This window comes from Siphateles boraxobius, unplaced genomic scaffold (assembly GCF_051911475.1).
Source record: "Siphateles boraxobius isolate OS27281-9 unplaced genomic scaffold, OSU_SipBor_1 31, whole genome shotgun sequence".
NCBI lineage: Eukaryota > Metazoa > Chordata > Actinopteri > Cypriniformes > Leuciscidae > Siphateles > Siphateles boraxobius.
Window position 1 is genome coordinate 11,870,881 of NW_027508931.1, and position 17,491 is coordinate 11,888,371.

General features: G+C 35.1%; 1 protein-coding gene across 1 annotated transcript; it reads right to left on the reverse strand.

The window, feature by feature from the left end:
• Positions 1–193: 193 nt before the first annotated feature.
• On the reverse strand, positions 194–15,956 carry zdhhc7 (zDHHC palmitoyltransferase 7). The gene is made up of 8 exons (XM_077193878.1): positions 15,800–15,956; positions 14,159–14,235; positions 11,732–12,028; positions 11,520–11,644; positions 7,015–7,111; positions 4,977–5,058; positions 4,668–4,798; positions 194–3,616 (listed from the first exon to the last, which is right to left on the reverse strand). Exons 3-8 carry the CDS (start codon positions 12,020–12,022, stop codon positions 3,437–3,439), a joined length of 906 nt encoding a protein of 301 aa, XP_077049993.1. The 5' UTR covers positions 12,023–12,028; positions 14,159–14,235; positions 15,800–15,956; the 3' UTR covers positions 194–3,436.
• Positions 15,957–17,491: the final 1,535 nt, after the last annotated feature.

Below are 17,491 nucleotides of genomic sequence, written 5' to 3' on the forward strand. Positions count from 1 at the left end.
ATATTAGAATGCTTTCTGAAGGATCATGTGACTGAAGACTGGAGGATTATGCTGACAATTAAGCTTAAATTCACATAGAAATGTTATTTTAAATTATAATCATATTTTACAATATTAATATTTACTGTATTGATCAAATAAATCAAGCCTTGGTGAGCAAAAACATTGAAAAAAAAATCACTGAAATTCGCACTTTAGACTTTACTAGCTTTTAAATCTAATGACTTTATTATGTAAAAGAACTTTACATAAGAAAGAACATAACTTTATGACAGTTGAAAGTATCAGAACAATATTTGTTTACACCATTTATTACAGACATAATTTCTTAATCTTTGCTTTGTGGCCGTAAACCCGGTTTCCAACGTTCCAAGTTCACACAGTTAAAATGAGCTCGAAGATTTGAGACATTTTGGGCTATAATGACCCGTTTCAGTGAAATCTGCAGCACTAAAAAGATCTCATGTGGGGAAAAGGTGAAAGTTGGAGACAAAATTTCTAGAATTTGTTGATGGTAACTTAGTTTAATGACCAATAAATTTCCAAAGTTCTGACAACATATGCAATAGTTTAATCCCTAATGCTATCTGAGTTTATGAAGGTAATTAAAGAGCAAACATCCCTCAACTTTTACAGTCAAGTAATATCTAGAATTACAAGTCTAAGCATGTTTAAAAAATAGAGTTGAGGTCAGGCAAATACTGTTGCAGTAATAATTATAGTACAGAATGTAAAACGAATTATTCTAATGCAAAGAAAATAACTTTCCCTTTTCTACCCAATTTAAACAAGGTATAAAAAGCATGTGATACATTCTTAGTGATGTGCTGATAAAAGGCAAGTCTTCTCATATCAATTTCAAAACATGATCTTCAGGGCTTGCATATAGTAAATATTCCCTTTACAGAAAATTAATAACTATTAGACTTTGTTTAAAATAAATGACACAAAGCCATTCAGTCCACTTTGAGTTCCACTGCATGAACCGTCTGATGGTTCAGTTATCTGGGAATGTGTAAAAGGAGGTTTCATTCTCATGAAATTCATTCCATAAATGCATCAAATTGGCACACAAAACTCTACTTTTTGTAACAAATAAAACGCTGGAATTACACTGTAATGGCAAAAGGTAAAATATAGAGCAAGTCTTATTCGTTTTGTTGTATTTTTTGATCTAGAAATCATGGATATGAAATAATCAATTGTCAGACTGGCTCAATTTTCCATATCCCTTTCTTCTATAGTCATTTGTGATAAAATACAGTTGGCCTCATATTCTACACTGGACTTTTTGAATGCCTGCGAACCAGATACAAAGCATCATCACATATTCAAATCAATGCTTGAGAAGAGCCAGTATTGTAAACATAATATCCAAGACTGTTAACACATATATGCATCTCTTCTGCTTGGTAAATATGGAGTGGTTTTCAAAGTCTCTTAAAAATCTATCTAAACCCATCTTAACTGGCCTTTTAGTGCTGTGATATAATTCTCATGTACTGCCGTTATTTTTTATATATATATATTTTAAATAAAAGCAATACATTTTCTAATAATACAGTAGGGCAGATCTCACAAAGGTAGTCAAGAACACATCCAGGACATATTTCCCTTTAAAATCCAAAGAAAAAAATAGGAAATGATATATTACATGAAGAAAATGAAGTCTATGTTTAGGATCATAAGGATTTATGACATTACTCTCATTATAGAGCAAGGCAATAAAACTAAAATCAGCTTAAATGAACAGGAGTACAATAAAAACTAATATGATGTAAATAATAGAATTAATTATTTAGTTAGAGATAAAAAAAAGTGTATTACATCAATAATTTATGGGGAAGGGCCTAAAGTAGATATGACTGTCTTTATGCAAAATATAATTTCTTGTTTTCATCTTTTCATTTGAGTGTCAAATATGACACGAAGATGATCTTGACAGATTTTGCGAGATTCCCCTGAAAATCAAAGGCTTGTGCCGACCGTGCCAAAAAAGTTCCAGCTTCGTGTGATAAAAATATTTCCCAAAAGGAAAACTTAGTGGTCACCATGAAACTATTCTCTAAGCTAAAGGTAAAAGCTTAAGAGTGAAGAATACAATGAAACCATGAAGCAACAAGTATAAAACACAAAGTGATAGTCAGCCTCTGTGAATTGTGCAGCATATTTGTTTGTAGTCTCACTACAATGTCACCTCAACCCATTTTACTGCCGAGTGTTATATTTGTAATCTACACGTTAATTAGAGTTCCTGGCTCATACGCAACGGAGGGCATTTAATTATGTGTGCCATAATGTGATTTGTCTTTATTTATCTCACAGAGCAGCCTAAAGTCAATGTAAGAATTATATATTGTCACATCGACCATTCAAGTTCTTTGTGGGATTGGCATTTATTTCAAGACTACGGTAAAAGGCTATTATTATCTCTACAATACATGGAGACAAGACGATTTTAAAATGACTTCTTCGTTTAGGTTATTGTGTTTAAGGTGACTAAACCAGCCGCAAGGACTTAACACCTAAGACCGTAAATCTCAGGAAACGGAAATGTCCTGCTCATATTCCGCACTAACATCAATAGGAGAAAAAAAAAAATCTATAAATAATACTTTACATTAAAAAAATTAAAGCCTATTTTATCTGCCATTTATTTGAGCATTTTGACATTTTCTTTATAATTGATATATTGTTATTAATGTAGTATGAAAAAAAATCTCATTTTCATTATTATAATGAATTACATTAACACCAGCATAAATTAAATTCAGTACAACAAATAATATTATGATATATAAATACTTTGCATTTTAAATAATAGATCATCTATTTTCCAAATTACAATAATGCAAATGAGATTTCTTTTCTTTTGACGTAAAAAACTGTAACGGCCTTCTTTATCTTCATGAAAAAATAGTACATTATAATTTCTTCTTTTTTCCTTTCGATTTTGGGGTGATATGAACACGGACATTTCTTGACAGCTTTTGTGAAATTCGTTTGGTTTACGATCTAACCATTGCATGTTAGCCATTATTTTTGTCACACGGTAGCTCTACTTAAAATCACAAGATGTAGTTTCTTCAGGCTGGATAACGTATACTGACAACCATCGACTGTTCCGTAAATTTCCAAACAACAAAAATAGTCCACGTAAAAAGCAAATCAAAAACCCATAAGTGTGAATGTTCATGAAGAAAATATGAGCATAACAAGTATGATCTGCCTAACGAGGTAATAATGTGTGGACACAGACAGGCTGTATCGAGACGTAGCCTCATTGTTCCAGGGGCGACATCAGTTATTTGACAAGTTTTCACCGTAGTACCTCCAAACCTGCATCAGCATTAAAGAAGGACTCCTATGTCCTATGTGAGGGGGGGTAATAGGCATGAAGGCAGATGGACATGCCTTCATAGACAGCATTCTTCACTCAAACTGAGAACTCGGCCCCGCCCTTCCGGGCACGAACCATCAGCAGGCGCTGGAGGCGCAGTCCAGCGAAAGGGTTGAACCAGAGCAGAGAGGGCGGGCCACCGAAAACAGCCTTCATCCCCTCCCATCGCACCCGCCGCTCCCACGTGGGCTTTTCGTTCTTCAGCCGCTCTATTTCCTGTGTGCGTCAAATGAGAAATGTAAACATAGGGCCAATACCGTCAGCACATTATTACAAAATACAAATACAGTGAATTTGATTTGTGATTTGAGAAATAATGTTGGATTACATGAAAAAATCTTACTTTCACTGCTTTGTTACAATTTTTTTTGTACCGTATTGGTCAAAAGTTTGGAAACATTAAGGTTTTTTTTTTTTTAATGTTTTTGAAAGTAGTCTCTTAATGCTGCATTTATTTGATCAAAAACACAGTAAAAACAGTAATACTATTTGAAATATTATTACAATTGAAATGAACTGAATTCTGTTTTAATATATTTTAAAATGTAATTTATTCCTGTGATGCAAAGCTTAATACTCAGCATCATTACTCGTCTCACATGATCCTTCAGAAATCATTCTAATATGCTGATTTGCAAGAAACATTTCTTATTATTATTAATGTTAAACACAGTTGTGTTGCCTAATATTTTTGTGGAAACTTTATCAATTTTTATTAATTTCATAAATGTTTTTACTGCCTTTTTCTGTTGATCAATTTAATGTGCATTTGCTAAATAAAAGTATTAATTTCGTTTTTTTTCTTCTTAAAAAAAAAAAATTAAACTTAACCTAAACTTTTTAATGGCAGTGTATCATGATTTCCCCCCCCCCCCCCAAAAAAAAAAAACTACTTTCAAAAACATAAAAAACCCTTAATGTTTCTTTGACCGGTAGTGTGTGTGTGTATGTATATATATACATATACATATACATATATATATATATATATATATATATATATATATATATATATATATATATATATATATATATATGTGTGCATGTGTGCTTACATTTATGTATGTATATGTATGAAGACAAGCATGCATATATATATATATATATACACACACATTTAAATAAATGCAATAACAGTGTAATAAGCAGGTGTATTTGTTTTATTCCCAATAATTACAATAAATTGCAATAAAAAAGATATCAAATTTGGCAAATTTGGCAGTAACTGGGTAAGAGGACTTCAGGAGGTTTGTGTGAGTCTACTTACCGTCTCATCATTACAGATGGAGTGAATTTGAGTGCCGAACATGACAGCAGTGAAGGTGAGAAACAGCAGCGCTTCCAGACACAGGAAAATCAGCAGCAAGACCGCCACAGGTGGGGAGAAATCACTACACTCTACAGAACAGAGAAGAAAAACACAGATGAGATGATGCTGTCAAAACTAATGCTGGAAATATGCTTTGTATGAGAAATAAAAGAACAGTAGGACAGATTGCAAAAACATGACTTTATATAACATAATATCATCTGTCCTCCAGTAATGGAGTGCAAATCTAAAATGTGTATTACCCACCATTCCACTGGACTCTGACACAGGTGAAGAAATGGAAACCGCTGAGACACAGTGCATGCAATGAAATGGAGGCTATGTACATCTGAGGAGAAAGAAAAACACAATTAAAGTCAAATATTATTCAAAATGTAACCGGTATTTTCACATTTGGATTCTCTGCTGTAATGATATCTCATGCGTAATACAGCGCAGTGACTGGATTAAATGAGTCTATTCTCATGAATAATATGGAGAAACTGATGATATAGATGTCTATTCTCCAGCCACAGCAGCAAATCACCACTCTGAATGAACACACACACTCATATATATATATATATATATATATATATATATATATATATATATATATATATATATATATAACTTTTCGTTATGTTGGTTTAACTTTCTAAAGTTTTTCTTTTTTAAACTGGAAGAATGAAATAGCTCCGAAAAAAAAAACACTTTTCTTTTAAAGGAGACCAATTATGCAAAATTCACTTTTGCATGGTGCTTGGACATAAATGTGTGATGGCAGTGTGTGTACACAACCACCCTGCAGTGATAAAAACCCACCCACTCCTTTTTTTTTAATTCCCATAAATCATAAGCAGTGTCTCCCAACGACCTGTTCGGACACTGACACTGGACAGACACTGCCGTTCTAACATAGAACCGCCCTGATCGAGGTCACAGCGAGTTGATAGTTGTACACATCCGCCATTGCAGCACTGACGAGAATGTCTCCCAAGCGTTATCGGTGTTGTGTAGCTGGATGTATTAATCCACATTATAGCTCTATTTATTTACTGGAGCGATAGGCCTAACGTTACTGATCAAGGCAGTAATGAAAGTGAGAGCGCACACAATTATTACAGTTCATAGGAGTTGTTTTACGGAAATACCGTTTACCAGTTTATTACGTACCTCCTGAAAAGGTGTGTATAATATTTGTTTAAAGTTAGTTGTAACGAGTGTTTTTTGTACTTCGCTGTGTATGTTGATAATAATGAAAGGGAGAGGGAGAGAGTTTATGGATAATACTTTAATGCGGACTTCTTATTCAGTGTTTATTCAGCTCTTTTACAGTGATTTTCTAGAGTGAAACTGACGGTTCATCTTTTTTGTGATGTACAATAAACTTCATTGAACTTTTTCAGTATATTTTTACAACATTCGGACGCGGTCCGTTACAACAGGCTTGTACTAATAGTGGATAAAAGAAAGATGGAAAAACAAGTTATAACCGTAATTAAACTAGACTATATCTGTTCAATCTCCATACCGCATATATTATCCGGCTCTGTGGGCATTTTTGTCCGACTCCGGGTCGAAATGAACACAACTGAGAGTTTATGTTTTGATATTATCATTCCGTGAGATGAAAAGTTGTCCTGACACACGTCCTGCGAGCTCGTGAGGCTCCGCCCTCTGGGCCGGCAGCAGCTGCTCATTTGCATTTAAAGGGATACACACTAAAACGGTGCGTTTTTCTGAGCCTCAAAAAGTGACTATTTAAACATGCTGTAAAAAATTATCTGTTGGGTATTTTGAGCTAAAACTTCACATAAACACTCTAGGGACATCAGAGACTTATTTTACATCTTGTGAAAAGGGGCCTAATAGGTCCCCTTTAATAATAATGATAAGGAGTGCTATTGCTGTTTTCATTGATGTGCAGCAGGTTTCATGAATTTAAATGTTGCTTTAAAATGCTGGTTACTTAAGATAACAGGGCAATAACACAATATACTGTGTAAAATTAACTTACAATAATAATAAAAACAAATTAAATAATGTATTAGTAGTAATAATCACATTTCTTTCCACCAATACTAGTTAATAAGCCTATCCCCATTGGATTTTTTTTCAGTTGTCAAGCAAAGTAACAGTTAAAGATCAATTGATAAACAAATAATTGTAGCATTGATAAAGAACTCAGACAATTTTGTGGTCACAGCTCACGCAATCAGATGTTTTCAATTGGATGATTTTGTCAGCAATTCTACCATAAAAAAACTGTAAAAGAAACCACAGCAGTCTTAGACACACTTACAGTGAAGAGGACAAAGAATCGCTGATTGTTTTCGCCCACACAGTTGTTGACCCAAGGACAGTGGTGATCCATCTTCCTGATGCATCTCTTACAGATACTAACAAACAGAACAAGGTGAAGAGCACAGACCAGTTTTAAAAGAAGAAACTTGGCTTTACTTGGCTCTAAATAAAAATTACTTGATTAAAAAGAGATACATAATGTAAAATAGAATTAAAAAAAAAAAACTTTGATGACAGATCCCTCCCAGTCCACAATACACTATTAGATATAAAAATAAAAATAAAACTTTTATTCATCAAGGACGCATTAAATTGATCAAAAATGTATAATGTTACAAATTATTTCGGTTTCAAATAAATGCTGTTCTTTTCTATACAAAAGAAAATGGCTTGTTCAGTATAAGTTAGGGCTTGGTTAAAAATATTGTTTCCCCTGTTTTAATCGTTTCTTATTTTAAAGAGCCGATATCGATTCTTAAATCACAAGAATTGATCTTTCAGACGGTTTTCAGTTGATGAATGCACAAAAATTTGTAGCGTAGAAAAGAGCATCTCTTCCGTTTCACTACTACTTACAGCACAAAATAATGTCATTAGGTATGTTGAAAGAGGCAGTACAACTTCGCAAAATCCACATCATGCCTCATGTAATTATAACCGTGTTTCCACCTCTGAAAGACGTCAATCAAACGGCTTGTAGACAATGAAAATATGTTACTTTTACGTTAGAAAAGCCATTCAATATCCAGCTAGAAAACTGAACTCTAGAGAGGAGCATTTTGTTAAATAATTGCACAATATTGCATATTCATTGTATTTTTACTTCACAGATTTATTCAAAAATACATTAATTATTGAAGAACATGTGATGTTTTGTATGATAGCTACCATATAAAATGTTTATATATAAAAAACAGTAGAGTAGAAACATAATTATGTAATTGAAAATGTATTATAATATTATAAAAACTTCATTATTTGTAATTTAAAATGCAAGTAGCATATAAATCTGTTAATTTTAACTTATGATATTATAGTGATTTACCAACAGGGGTTCCCTGTATATTCAGTTTACAGCTTTAGTTGAGATATTTTTTCCTTGAGGAATTTTCTCCTGTACTGTACCTGATAGGCCCCAACTAATCGATACTGAATCGAAATTTAATCGAATGGAGAATCTGTCAATGACTAGCCCTAATATAAAAGTTATGACATCAAAACTGTGACCATGCAAAGATATGACAACCCACATTTACATATCAGGGCCTATTCTGTATTTAGCAGCATCATTCCAAGTAGAGCCCGACCGATATGGATTTTTGGGGGCCGATGCCGATACCGATTAAAAAAAAGCCTGATACCGATATATCGGCCGATATTATTTATGTGTACAGTAGCAATATTATTTATGTGTATTATAGTACAGTACCAGTCAAAAGTTTGGACACACTTTCCTATTGGTGTGTACAAACGTTTGATGGGTACTGTATATAGAATACACAGTATTTAAACAGAATAAATATATAAACGTTTTGCAATGATCACTCAAATGTGGTGATCAAACACTTGTGTGAAAAAGATATGTAATGGAGGCAGGGGGAATGATAGAATGAGAATGATACATTTGAGCTGTAACCAAACTAGTTTGCATTGCATGTTATATTATATTATATTATATTATATTCTAAATACTGTTGCATAATCTTCACTAACGACTTTGTCTTTTAATTTAGTCACGTTATATAAAACAACTTGTATCAATAAATATATCAAAAGTGTCACTGACATTATCTTCTATTTTTTATTCTTAATTATCTCTAACAGTGGAGGAAGAACTCAGATCTTTTTACTAAAGGAAAATGTATAATTTCATAATGAAAACGTTTTTAATTACATAATGTACAGACTTTTATACTATTTTAAATTAGTAAGCAAAATGTACTAAACCTGAAACTAGGCTACTCTTAATGCAAAATGGCCCTATATAAAGTGTTATAATTATATAAATTATTGGAATATTGCTTGATGTTGTAACGTAGCGTTATAGGCAGAATGAGCTTTAGCACTGTGTCTACACTCCGGACGCGGCCGTTATTGCTCGCGTGAGTCGCAACAGCTGTTTACCCGAGACGCGGAAAAGCACCCGTTACAGAGCAGAATGGGCCATCCGTTTACTGTCGGAGATTTGTCGCTTGCACCACGCATTTTAATCAATGTTTAATCAATCAATTGCCTGGATTTAATAAATAAGAAGTAGGCTAAATATAGCAGACAATATAATCAGGACTTCTCAGCTGCGCGCTTGCAATAGTCACAAGCTCACACAATACGTGACAGAGGCTGGCAGCAAAGAAATCAATTCAGTGAATTACACAGCGCAAATCAAAAGTAATAGTCTACTACCCACTGGATGAAGAAGGGTTGGCTCTCAATAGAACATATAATATTCATTTAATTTTATTTAATTTTATTTTTCGTGTTCGCATTTATGAGGAAAAAACGGACGTGACAAGCTCCGAAAGCGGCACTAAAGTGCTTTAAAACTTTCACATAGACCTCGAACAGAAAGCACAAAGCCTTTCAACAAAGTCAATTTCGTTTTGTATTCATTATATCTTTATTTTAATCAATGTTTCATCAACCAAATGCCTGGACTTAATAAATAAGAATTAAATATAACAGACAATAGATAATCTCGAAACGGAGGCGCCGGCGAGTGAACTGCAACTCGTCTCATAAATGAACCGAAACTCAGCGTATAGACCTGAGAAATATATCTATTGAAATGTCTACTTTTAAGCAGAACAAATCAAAACAAAAGACAAACTGCTCTCTGCTTATGTAATCCTTCTGAAATGTAAATTTCTCTCTGGCGCGTTCAAAGATCGCGAGTCCGCATCCTCAACTTCATCTTTGCAGCCCACAATGACTGAAAACACTTGTTATTAATAAACAATTAAAATGTCTCCTTGCTATATTTGATGTATTCATATCATTGCTTTTGCCAGTTCATTGTGACAGCGTTTAGGTGCTTTATTGGCAGCGCCACCCTTACATGAATCACCGAACGCCGCATTTTTTTTTAAAGGGTAACTAAACACTAAAACAACTTTTTTTAGTTAATTATCTGTAAGAATGGAGCTTCATAAATGCTGTTCATTGATTCGAGTACATTTTTTGACATTTGGGTATAAAGTGTTTTAATTTTCAAATATACGGTGTAAAAACGTCTGAGTGCTGCCCTCTTCAGGTTAAACGGAAAGCTCCTGCAGTAGGGGTACTCTCTGACGTAGAATACTCTCTGACATCACTCTGACACGCCCTTGGTGCGAGCTCACCACGCCCTTGGCAGCCCCTGGTATAAAAGCATCTGGGTCCGTCAAAACTACTGTAGCGAGTCAGGGGTTGGAATTACAAGTATTGAAAACGATCAGGATAGATACTGTATATATTAGTATCTAGTTAGCATAGCATTTATATAGTTATTTAGATTATTTTGTGTAGCCTAGGTAGTTAATCTCGCCTATCGCTCCAGTGTGCAATTTTACGTGGGATTGCACACTGCATTTTACGTGGGATTGCTTCTCCAACGCAATGGAGGTGGAAATGGGCTTCTCCACACAGCTCGCGCTGCCAAACACTGCTCTTCATACCTCTACCTGCATGAATTCCACCACCACAGCGGCGTCATGATGTGAGTGAGCATATATTTATTTTATATTATTATTTTATTTTATTTTTTTCACATAGCAGCAAAATATAATGAACGTAATAGTAATAATAATCCTGGAAAAAATTACCTCAAAATGACTGAATATAAGAATAATCGGATGCCGATCGCGACGTGGGAGTCAAGACCGCAGTTTGAGCTGGTGTCCACAGACATTTCACCCTCCTCCACTTCAAGTGAAGGTGGGGGAGAAAAGTTCTCGGCTTCAAATGACCGCTCTGTTGCAAAGCTACTTGCGTCACTCCATTTTAGCTAGTTTGACAGCATCTGTCACTGCGGGACTCAGGTGCACGCCCCCCCCCACCCCCGCTCAGCCCTGCCCTCGGTTCGTCGCCTCTATCTCCGCTGGGCTCTGCCCACTTTTCCAGCATTTTTCAAATATTGCCAGAGGGTGGAGTCAGGCTTTGACCAGGGGTTTAGTTACCCTTTAATATTCATTTATCGGCCATTATAAATGCCGATACCGATAGTTATGAAAAAGCCTAATATCGGCTCGCCGATATATCGGCCGGGCTCTAATTCCAAGTGCAAAAAGCATCAGCCAATCACCACACAAGTCATTTACATACAACTACAAAAAGGTACAATAGCAAAATGTTAGCAAAAAGTGTTAAAAAGAGTGTGTAAAAAGGACACAAATTAACTGTTTTTAGTGCAAGAAACCTGGTCTGACGGGGGGGGGGGGGGTGGCTGTGCTACAAATGTGTAGAATGTGGCCACATACAGATAGCAAAATAAAAAAAAGAATCTCATTTATCTGATGTTGGTCTTACCTGCAGTGGTGTGCTCTCTCTGGTTTAATGCTGCAGCATTTTGGACACTTGTAGATGACCTCACCTGGCTTCAGCTGCAGACTCTCCATGTATTCTTTAGTGGCGTTACCTTTGGGAACAGCTCCCTGATAAACACAATACACTTCCCATCAATAACATCCATCACAAAAAGTTCATTACCGCATTTAATTAAAATGATGGTCCTTTCTTACTGGATCTGACAGCATGGTTCGCAGGTGCGATGTCAGCGCTAACACAGCCAGAGAGTTAAATGCCACGCCGTTGATGAGAAAGTACCAGAAGCTTTTGGAGGGGAGCAACATGACAAAGTTCACCACAAATTGGGCATACATAACCAGAAACCAGGTCATGAAGGCGCACACCATCCCGCAGCTGTCCTGGATGAACCAGACGCGGCCGGCCGCCACCACTTCCTCCTCCCCTCCGCTGAGCAGGGGCTGGTGCTGGTCCACATCCCTCAACCGGTGTCCTGAAGACTGCATTCTCTCCTGCAGAGAGAGAGAGAGAGAGAGGGGTGAGCCAGACATAACACTGATTCACACGCTATATTCTATAGTGGTACTGTGGAGATAAAAGAGAAGTATAATACACAACATGAGCATTGCACAAGCAACACCAAGGTAATGGGTTTGATACCCAGGGAAAGCATGACCTGATATAACACTCGGGATGCACCGATACCAGTATCGGGCCCAAAACTGTGGTCGTGTACTCATACTTGTTCTCATTATATTGCTCCAATACCAACAACAGATACCACTAAACATGTACAGTACAGTGCTTATGACAAAGAAACACCGACAACAGAGCAAACAGAGAGCAGAATGGATATATCAGGGAACGATATATGAAGTAAATGTATCGAATTAATAGAATGTTGAACAAATTAAATATTAAAGCCTATACAGCTGGTGTGCACAAGCTTCCCTTTTAACAGACATCGTTGGAAGTTTTGTAGTTCGGTCGGATATGTCAGTAGCAAATACCGCAGAGAGAGAGAGAGAGAGAGAGAGAGAGACAGATTGCATGAGAGTTGTTGCATGCTGATTGTTCACTCAGCACACATGCGTCAATCGTATATGCAAGTAAAAACATTATGTACGAGTGATTCCCTATATTATTACTGGACAAGAAGTTTACGGTGTACACATCCAAAGTTATGTTAAAAAACTGTATTTAATCCATGCATTTGGTCTTAAAGGGACAGAAGCTTATAAACCTGCTGCTGTGCTTTTAATGTTAATAAAACAACAACAAAGGACAAAGATATCCCTCACTGCTCTTGACTGAAAGACTTTCGTAAATGTATTAAAGATTAATCTATATTTAATTCATACAGAGTTATTTTACATTTGATTACTTTATTCAAATTCAGTACCTGAAATCTACTGTTAGAACTACCTAAAAACCTGAAAAGCAAGTTTATTTTGTGTGTATCTTTGTTCTATTGAATTTATTTGTGCAATTTGAAATTTATTTATTTATTTTATTACTGACTGTTTTACTTGTCTTAATAATGTTTTAAATTTACATTAATTAGGCTAGTAGTTTTCGCTGTAATATTAAAATTGTAATAACGAATTGTGATTACACGAAACCTGTCCATAGAAATTAAACACGAACAGAAAAACTAATGCTCAAAAGTTTTTTGTTTTTTTTAAAGAAATCAATACTTTTATTCAGCAAGGATGCATTAAATTGATCAAAAAGTGACAGTAAAAGCATGTATAACGGTTCAAAATTTACATTTCAAATAAATGTTCTTTTTGTTCTGTTCTTTTGTATTTTCTATTCATCAAAGAATCCTGAAATTATCCTATTAGAATGATTTCTGAAGGATCATGTGACACTGAAGACTGGAGCAATGATGCTGAAAATTCAGCTTTGCATCACAGGAATAAATTACATTAAGAAACAATTAAATTGTAATGATATTTCTCAATATTACTGTTTTTACTGTATTTCTGATCAAATAAATACAGCCTTGGTGAGCAGAAAAACTTACCAATGCCAATCAAGCATGAGCTTCTTTCTAAATAATATAATAACCCACTAAATATTTTAAATTCCCCAAATCCAACAGCAAGATCAGACACAAAGTGAAAGTGAAAACCTAAGAAACCTCATTTTCGTAGTGTTTTGTCATTTAAATTTCAGTGTGTAAAAGGCTCGGGAGTGTGCAAGCTTAAAAAAAAAGGCTCTCTTATAGAGCTGGGGCTGTTAACCACTTTCAACCCTAGTATCACTGCCAATCTAACGTCTTTTGTTAAAGAAAAATGGCAAGGGTTTCAGCCTTGGACATGGGCTGAAACTTAGCATCTAATTTACATAAATACTTTTGAGATGCAAATTGCTTACAAAAACAAAAGGCCAAACAGCCTAAAAGAGAGATGTGTATGGTCAGCGCCAAAAACTGACAAGGACAATGTACACTCAAGTACAAAAGGGACTGAAAAACATATTGCATGAAGTGATCAGATATTCTTTACAGTAGATGCTCATCTGCATGTATTCGTTTCTCTGACAGTGCGGGATAAGTTACAAAAGTTTATTAGGGTGAGGGGGTTGTTCAAGTGATGCTTTTCTTAGCAAGTACAAATTTCTTAGCAAGTACTCACCACACAGAGCGTCCCTCACAATGACATCCTCTGGAACCCTGTTGGGCTTGAACTCAAAGGCATCTACAGTCTGGAACCTGTAGAGGACACACACACATACAGAAAATCATGCTAAAGTGAAAATGCTCACAGCAAGAAAGTAAAGTCAGTCAGTCAGTAAGCGAGGCAATACAGACAGAGCTGTGTGTTTATGTGTGGTCATAATACTTCACACATGATTAGCCATCATTCGCATCATCTCTAATAATCATTTAAATACATTGTTAAACAAAAGCTCCAAATTTGTATCTGAACCCCATTCTTAATATAACACACAGGTTCAACTATATGCCATTTTTACTATGGATTATATATATTTAACAAACGATTAATTGCGATTAATCACATCCGAAATAAAAGTTTGTTTAGTCTCATTTATATTTTTAAGAATTTTTATTATATATATATATATATATATATATATATATATATACATACACACACACATACACACACATGCATGTGTGTTTATTTATATATACAAAATAACTATACACAGTACACACACACATATATCACATATATCATGTACACACAAACTTTTATTTTGGATGCGATTTATCGTGATTAATCATATATTCATATATATACACAGTCAAAAATTCTACAATTAAGTCAGAATAAGAAATCAAAGATCTATGGGCCAGAAACAAAATCAAAGCAGACTTAAAAATAAAACATGTTGGTTCTTGATTACAAAAGCAGGTTCAGTTAAAAATTACGCCCAACTGAATTTTACAGCCAAGTGTCTCATAACTATATTCACCAGTTTATTGCTGATATTTTCTATTAATATACTAATTTTTATTTTGACCATTTCTTGGAAATCTCTTACTATGGATAAATCGATTTAAGTTTAGATTTTAAATAACTACATAGTAAAGTTAAACATAACAAAACTACATTTTTAATAACTTTTTTTTAACACTTTTAGTGTTTCATGTGAGAAAGGTCATACAAGGATGAGTAAATGATGACATCTTTTTCACGTATACTGTCCCTTACTTCAAGTTCATGTGAAATGATGAAAAACTAGGCTAAGTTTCACTTTCATCGCCTTTGACATTTACTGCTGTGGTTGATGTTTAAATTGATAAAACCCACCATTTTCCCCCGTACAGCTGCAACTGAATACAAATATGCACTTCACTTTCAGTCATTAATAAATATACACAATCGTACAAACTCTCTCTTATTCACACAGAAACAATGAAAGTGTCAGTGGCCTTTTATGAGGAAATGGGTTTTGATTTCAGATATTAGTGTCGGGCAGCTGACAATGATAAAAAGACAAATTCAGTGTGCATATACTGTAAATTGTGTTGTGGTTGGTGTTGTTATTTTATAAACCAGTATAGCAACCATCATAACAACAAATCTCTCTTTCAGTCTAATCCCCCGTCACACCCTTGATCTAATATGTCGTTTGATTTGTATATTTTCCACATGCTTTTATCATAACTAACATATTAGCTTTATAAGTCTTGAATTTTTCGGACAGTCTCATTAAATCATTTAAAACCGACTGATAAATCGCTGCCACACAAACATCATCATGATTTATTTTCTTTAACAAAATAAAGAGTGTTTTCTTTCACTTACCACCTCCAAAATGAGATTTCATTCACCAGCTGTGATTCTCAGATGAGCGATGAGCACATATAAATAGATCATTTCATTTCTAAGGCTGTTTAAAGGGTTTCATGGGTGAGAAATGAGGATGAGGGTCATATACACTTCCGGGGTTCAGTGCGATTATTTCTGCTGCTTCTGCTGTCTTATGAGTGACAGGCCTCACTTCTGACCCCTACCGGCGGATACGAAGAGCTGCGGCTATCAGGGCCTCAAAGGAGGTCTCAGGTGCTCTCTGCTCACTTTCTGTCACAGGGGCAATTCAAGTATTCATTTTTAAGAGAAGGGCCTCAAAGGGGACAAGTGTGCAGAGAGACAAATGTTTTGTAATCTGGATTAAATGAAGACAAGGACACACACACACACACACACAGAGAGAGAGAGAGAGAGAGAGAGAGAGAGAGAGAGAGAGAGAGAGAGAGAGAGAGAGAGAGAGAGAGAGAGAGAGAGAGGGGGAGAGAGATAGGAACACAGGGGACACAATAGGAACAAAAGCAATTGGTCAGAAGGCCAGCAATATTAAAAGTAATATATATATATATATATATATATATATATATATATATATATATATATATATATATATATATATATATATATATATATAGTTGGTCCTGTGACAAAATGTTTATGTTCCCCCAAATGAAAAATACTTTTTTTTTCATACAATATTTTTACAAATTTTAATCATGTTTAAATTTTTGAATACACACGTTTAATAAAATTAACTTTCGACACAGTAGCTATTCACAATTTCCCCACTCATTTTTCAGTAGGCCTACTCTAAAACTTATGCCAATTCTCAAGAAGACCTATGGGTGATTTGCCTTGATTCAGCACTGGGAGGCGCCACAGAACTCCATCTCATAAACCCATGCCAACCTAGCAAATTTGTTGCTAGATTTAGCAGCTTTTCAGACTACCCCGAGAACCTTTTTTTTCAAGAAGCAACGACCTACTATTACAATTTATTTGCCGAACTTTTGAAAATTTGCTGTCTCAAACACACACACACACACACACACACACACACACACACACACACACACACACACACACACACACACACACACACACACACATTTTCCCTCTAAATGATACGAAAATAATTTTCTCTGTCAAACACTCACAATTCTGTCAGTCAAAACCAAGACACATGGCCTGTCTCCAAAAGTGCACTGTGAGGGACGTCAGCAGTAGATATCAAGGCACAGGGGCAGCAAACATGTTGGCTGACTGCAGCGATCGACGAGACAAACGTAAGTTTTGACAAATCATTGAAACAAATTAACTGCATTTAAGAGTACAATTCTTTGGTTAAGAAGTCACAATTTAAAAAAGGTGACTTAGGATTTTTTTTTATATTACTTTTACAAATAAAAATATGTGATCGTAAAAAACACTTGTAAACTTTATTTAATCATTTAAAGTTTACATTATGTATTACTTCAAGGTGGCCAGTTAGGCAATCTCAGACAAGCATGCAATAGGTTGGTTTCACGTGACGTCACGCTGCTGCATCGCGAGAGCGCGAAAATTCAGATGGAGGGCAGGAAGTGAAATAGCTGAGGATCAGCCATCAATGTTTTGTGTAGTTTACGGCTGCTCCAATCGTTCTAATCGAGAAAAGGGAAAGGGTTTTTATAGAGTACCAAAGATTGT

Coding starts and splice junctions, on each gene's coding strand:
- zdhhc7 (XM_077193878.1), bottom strand. CDS start 12,022: ATGCAGTCTTCAGGACACCGGTTGAGGGATGTGGACCAGCACCAGCCC. Junction 7,112..11,519: donor GAGAGAGCACACCACTGCAG/GTAAGACCAACA, acceptor TCTGTTTGTTAG/TATCTGTAAGAGATGCATCA. Junction 5,059..7,014: donor GATTCTTTGTCCTCTTCACT/GTAAGTGTGTCT, acceptor CTTTCTCCTCAG/ATGTACATAGCCTCCATTTC.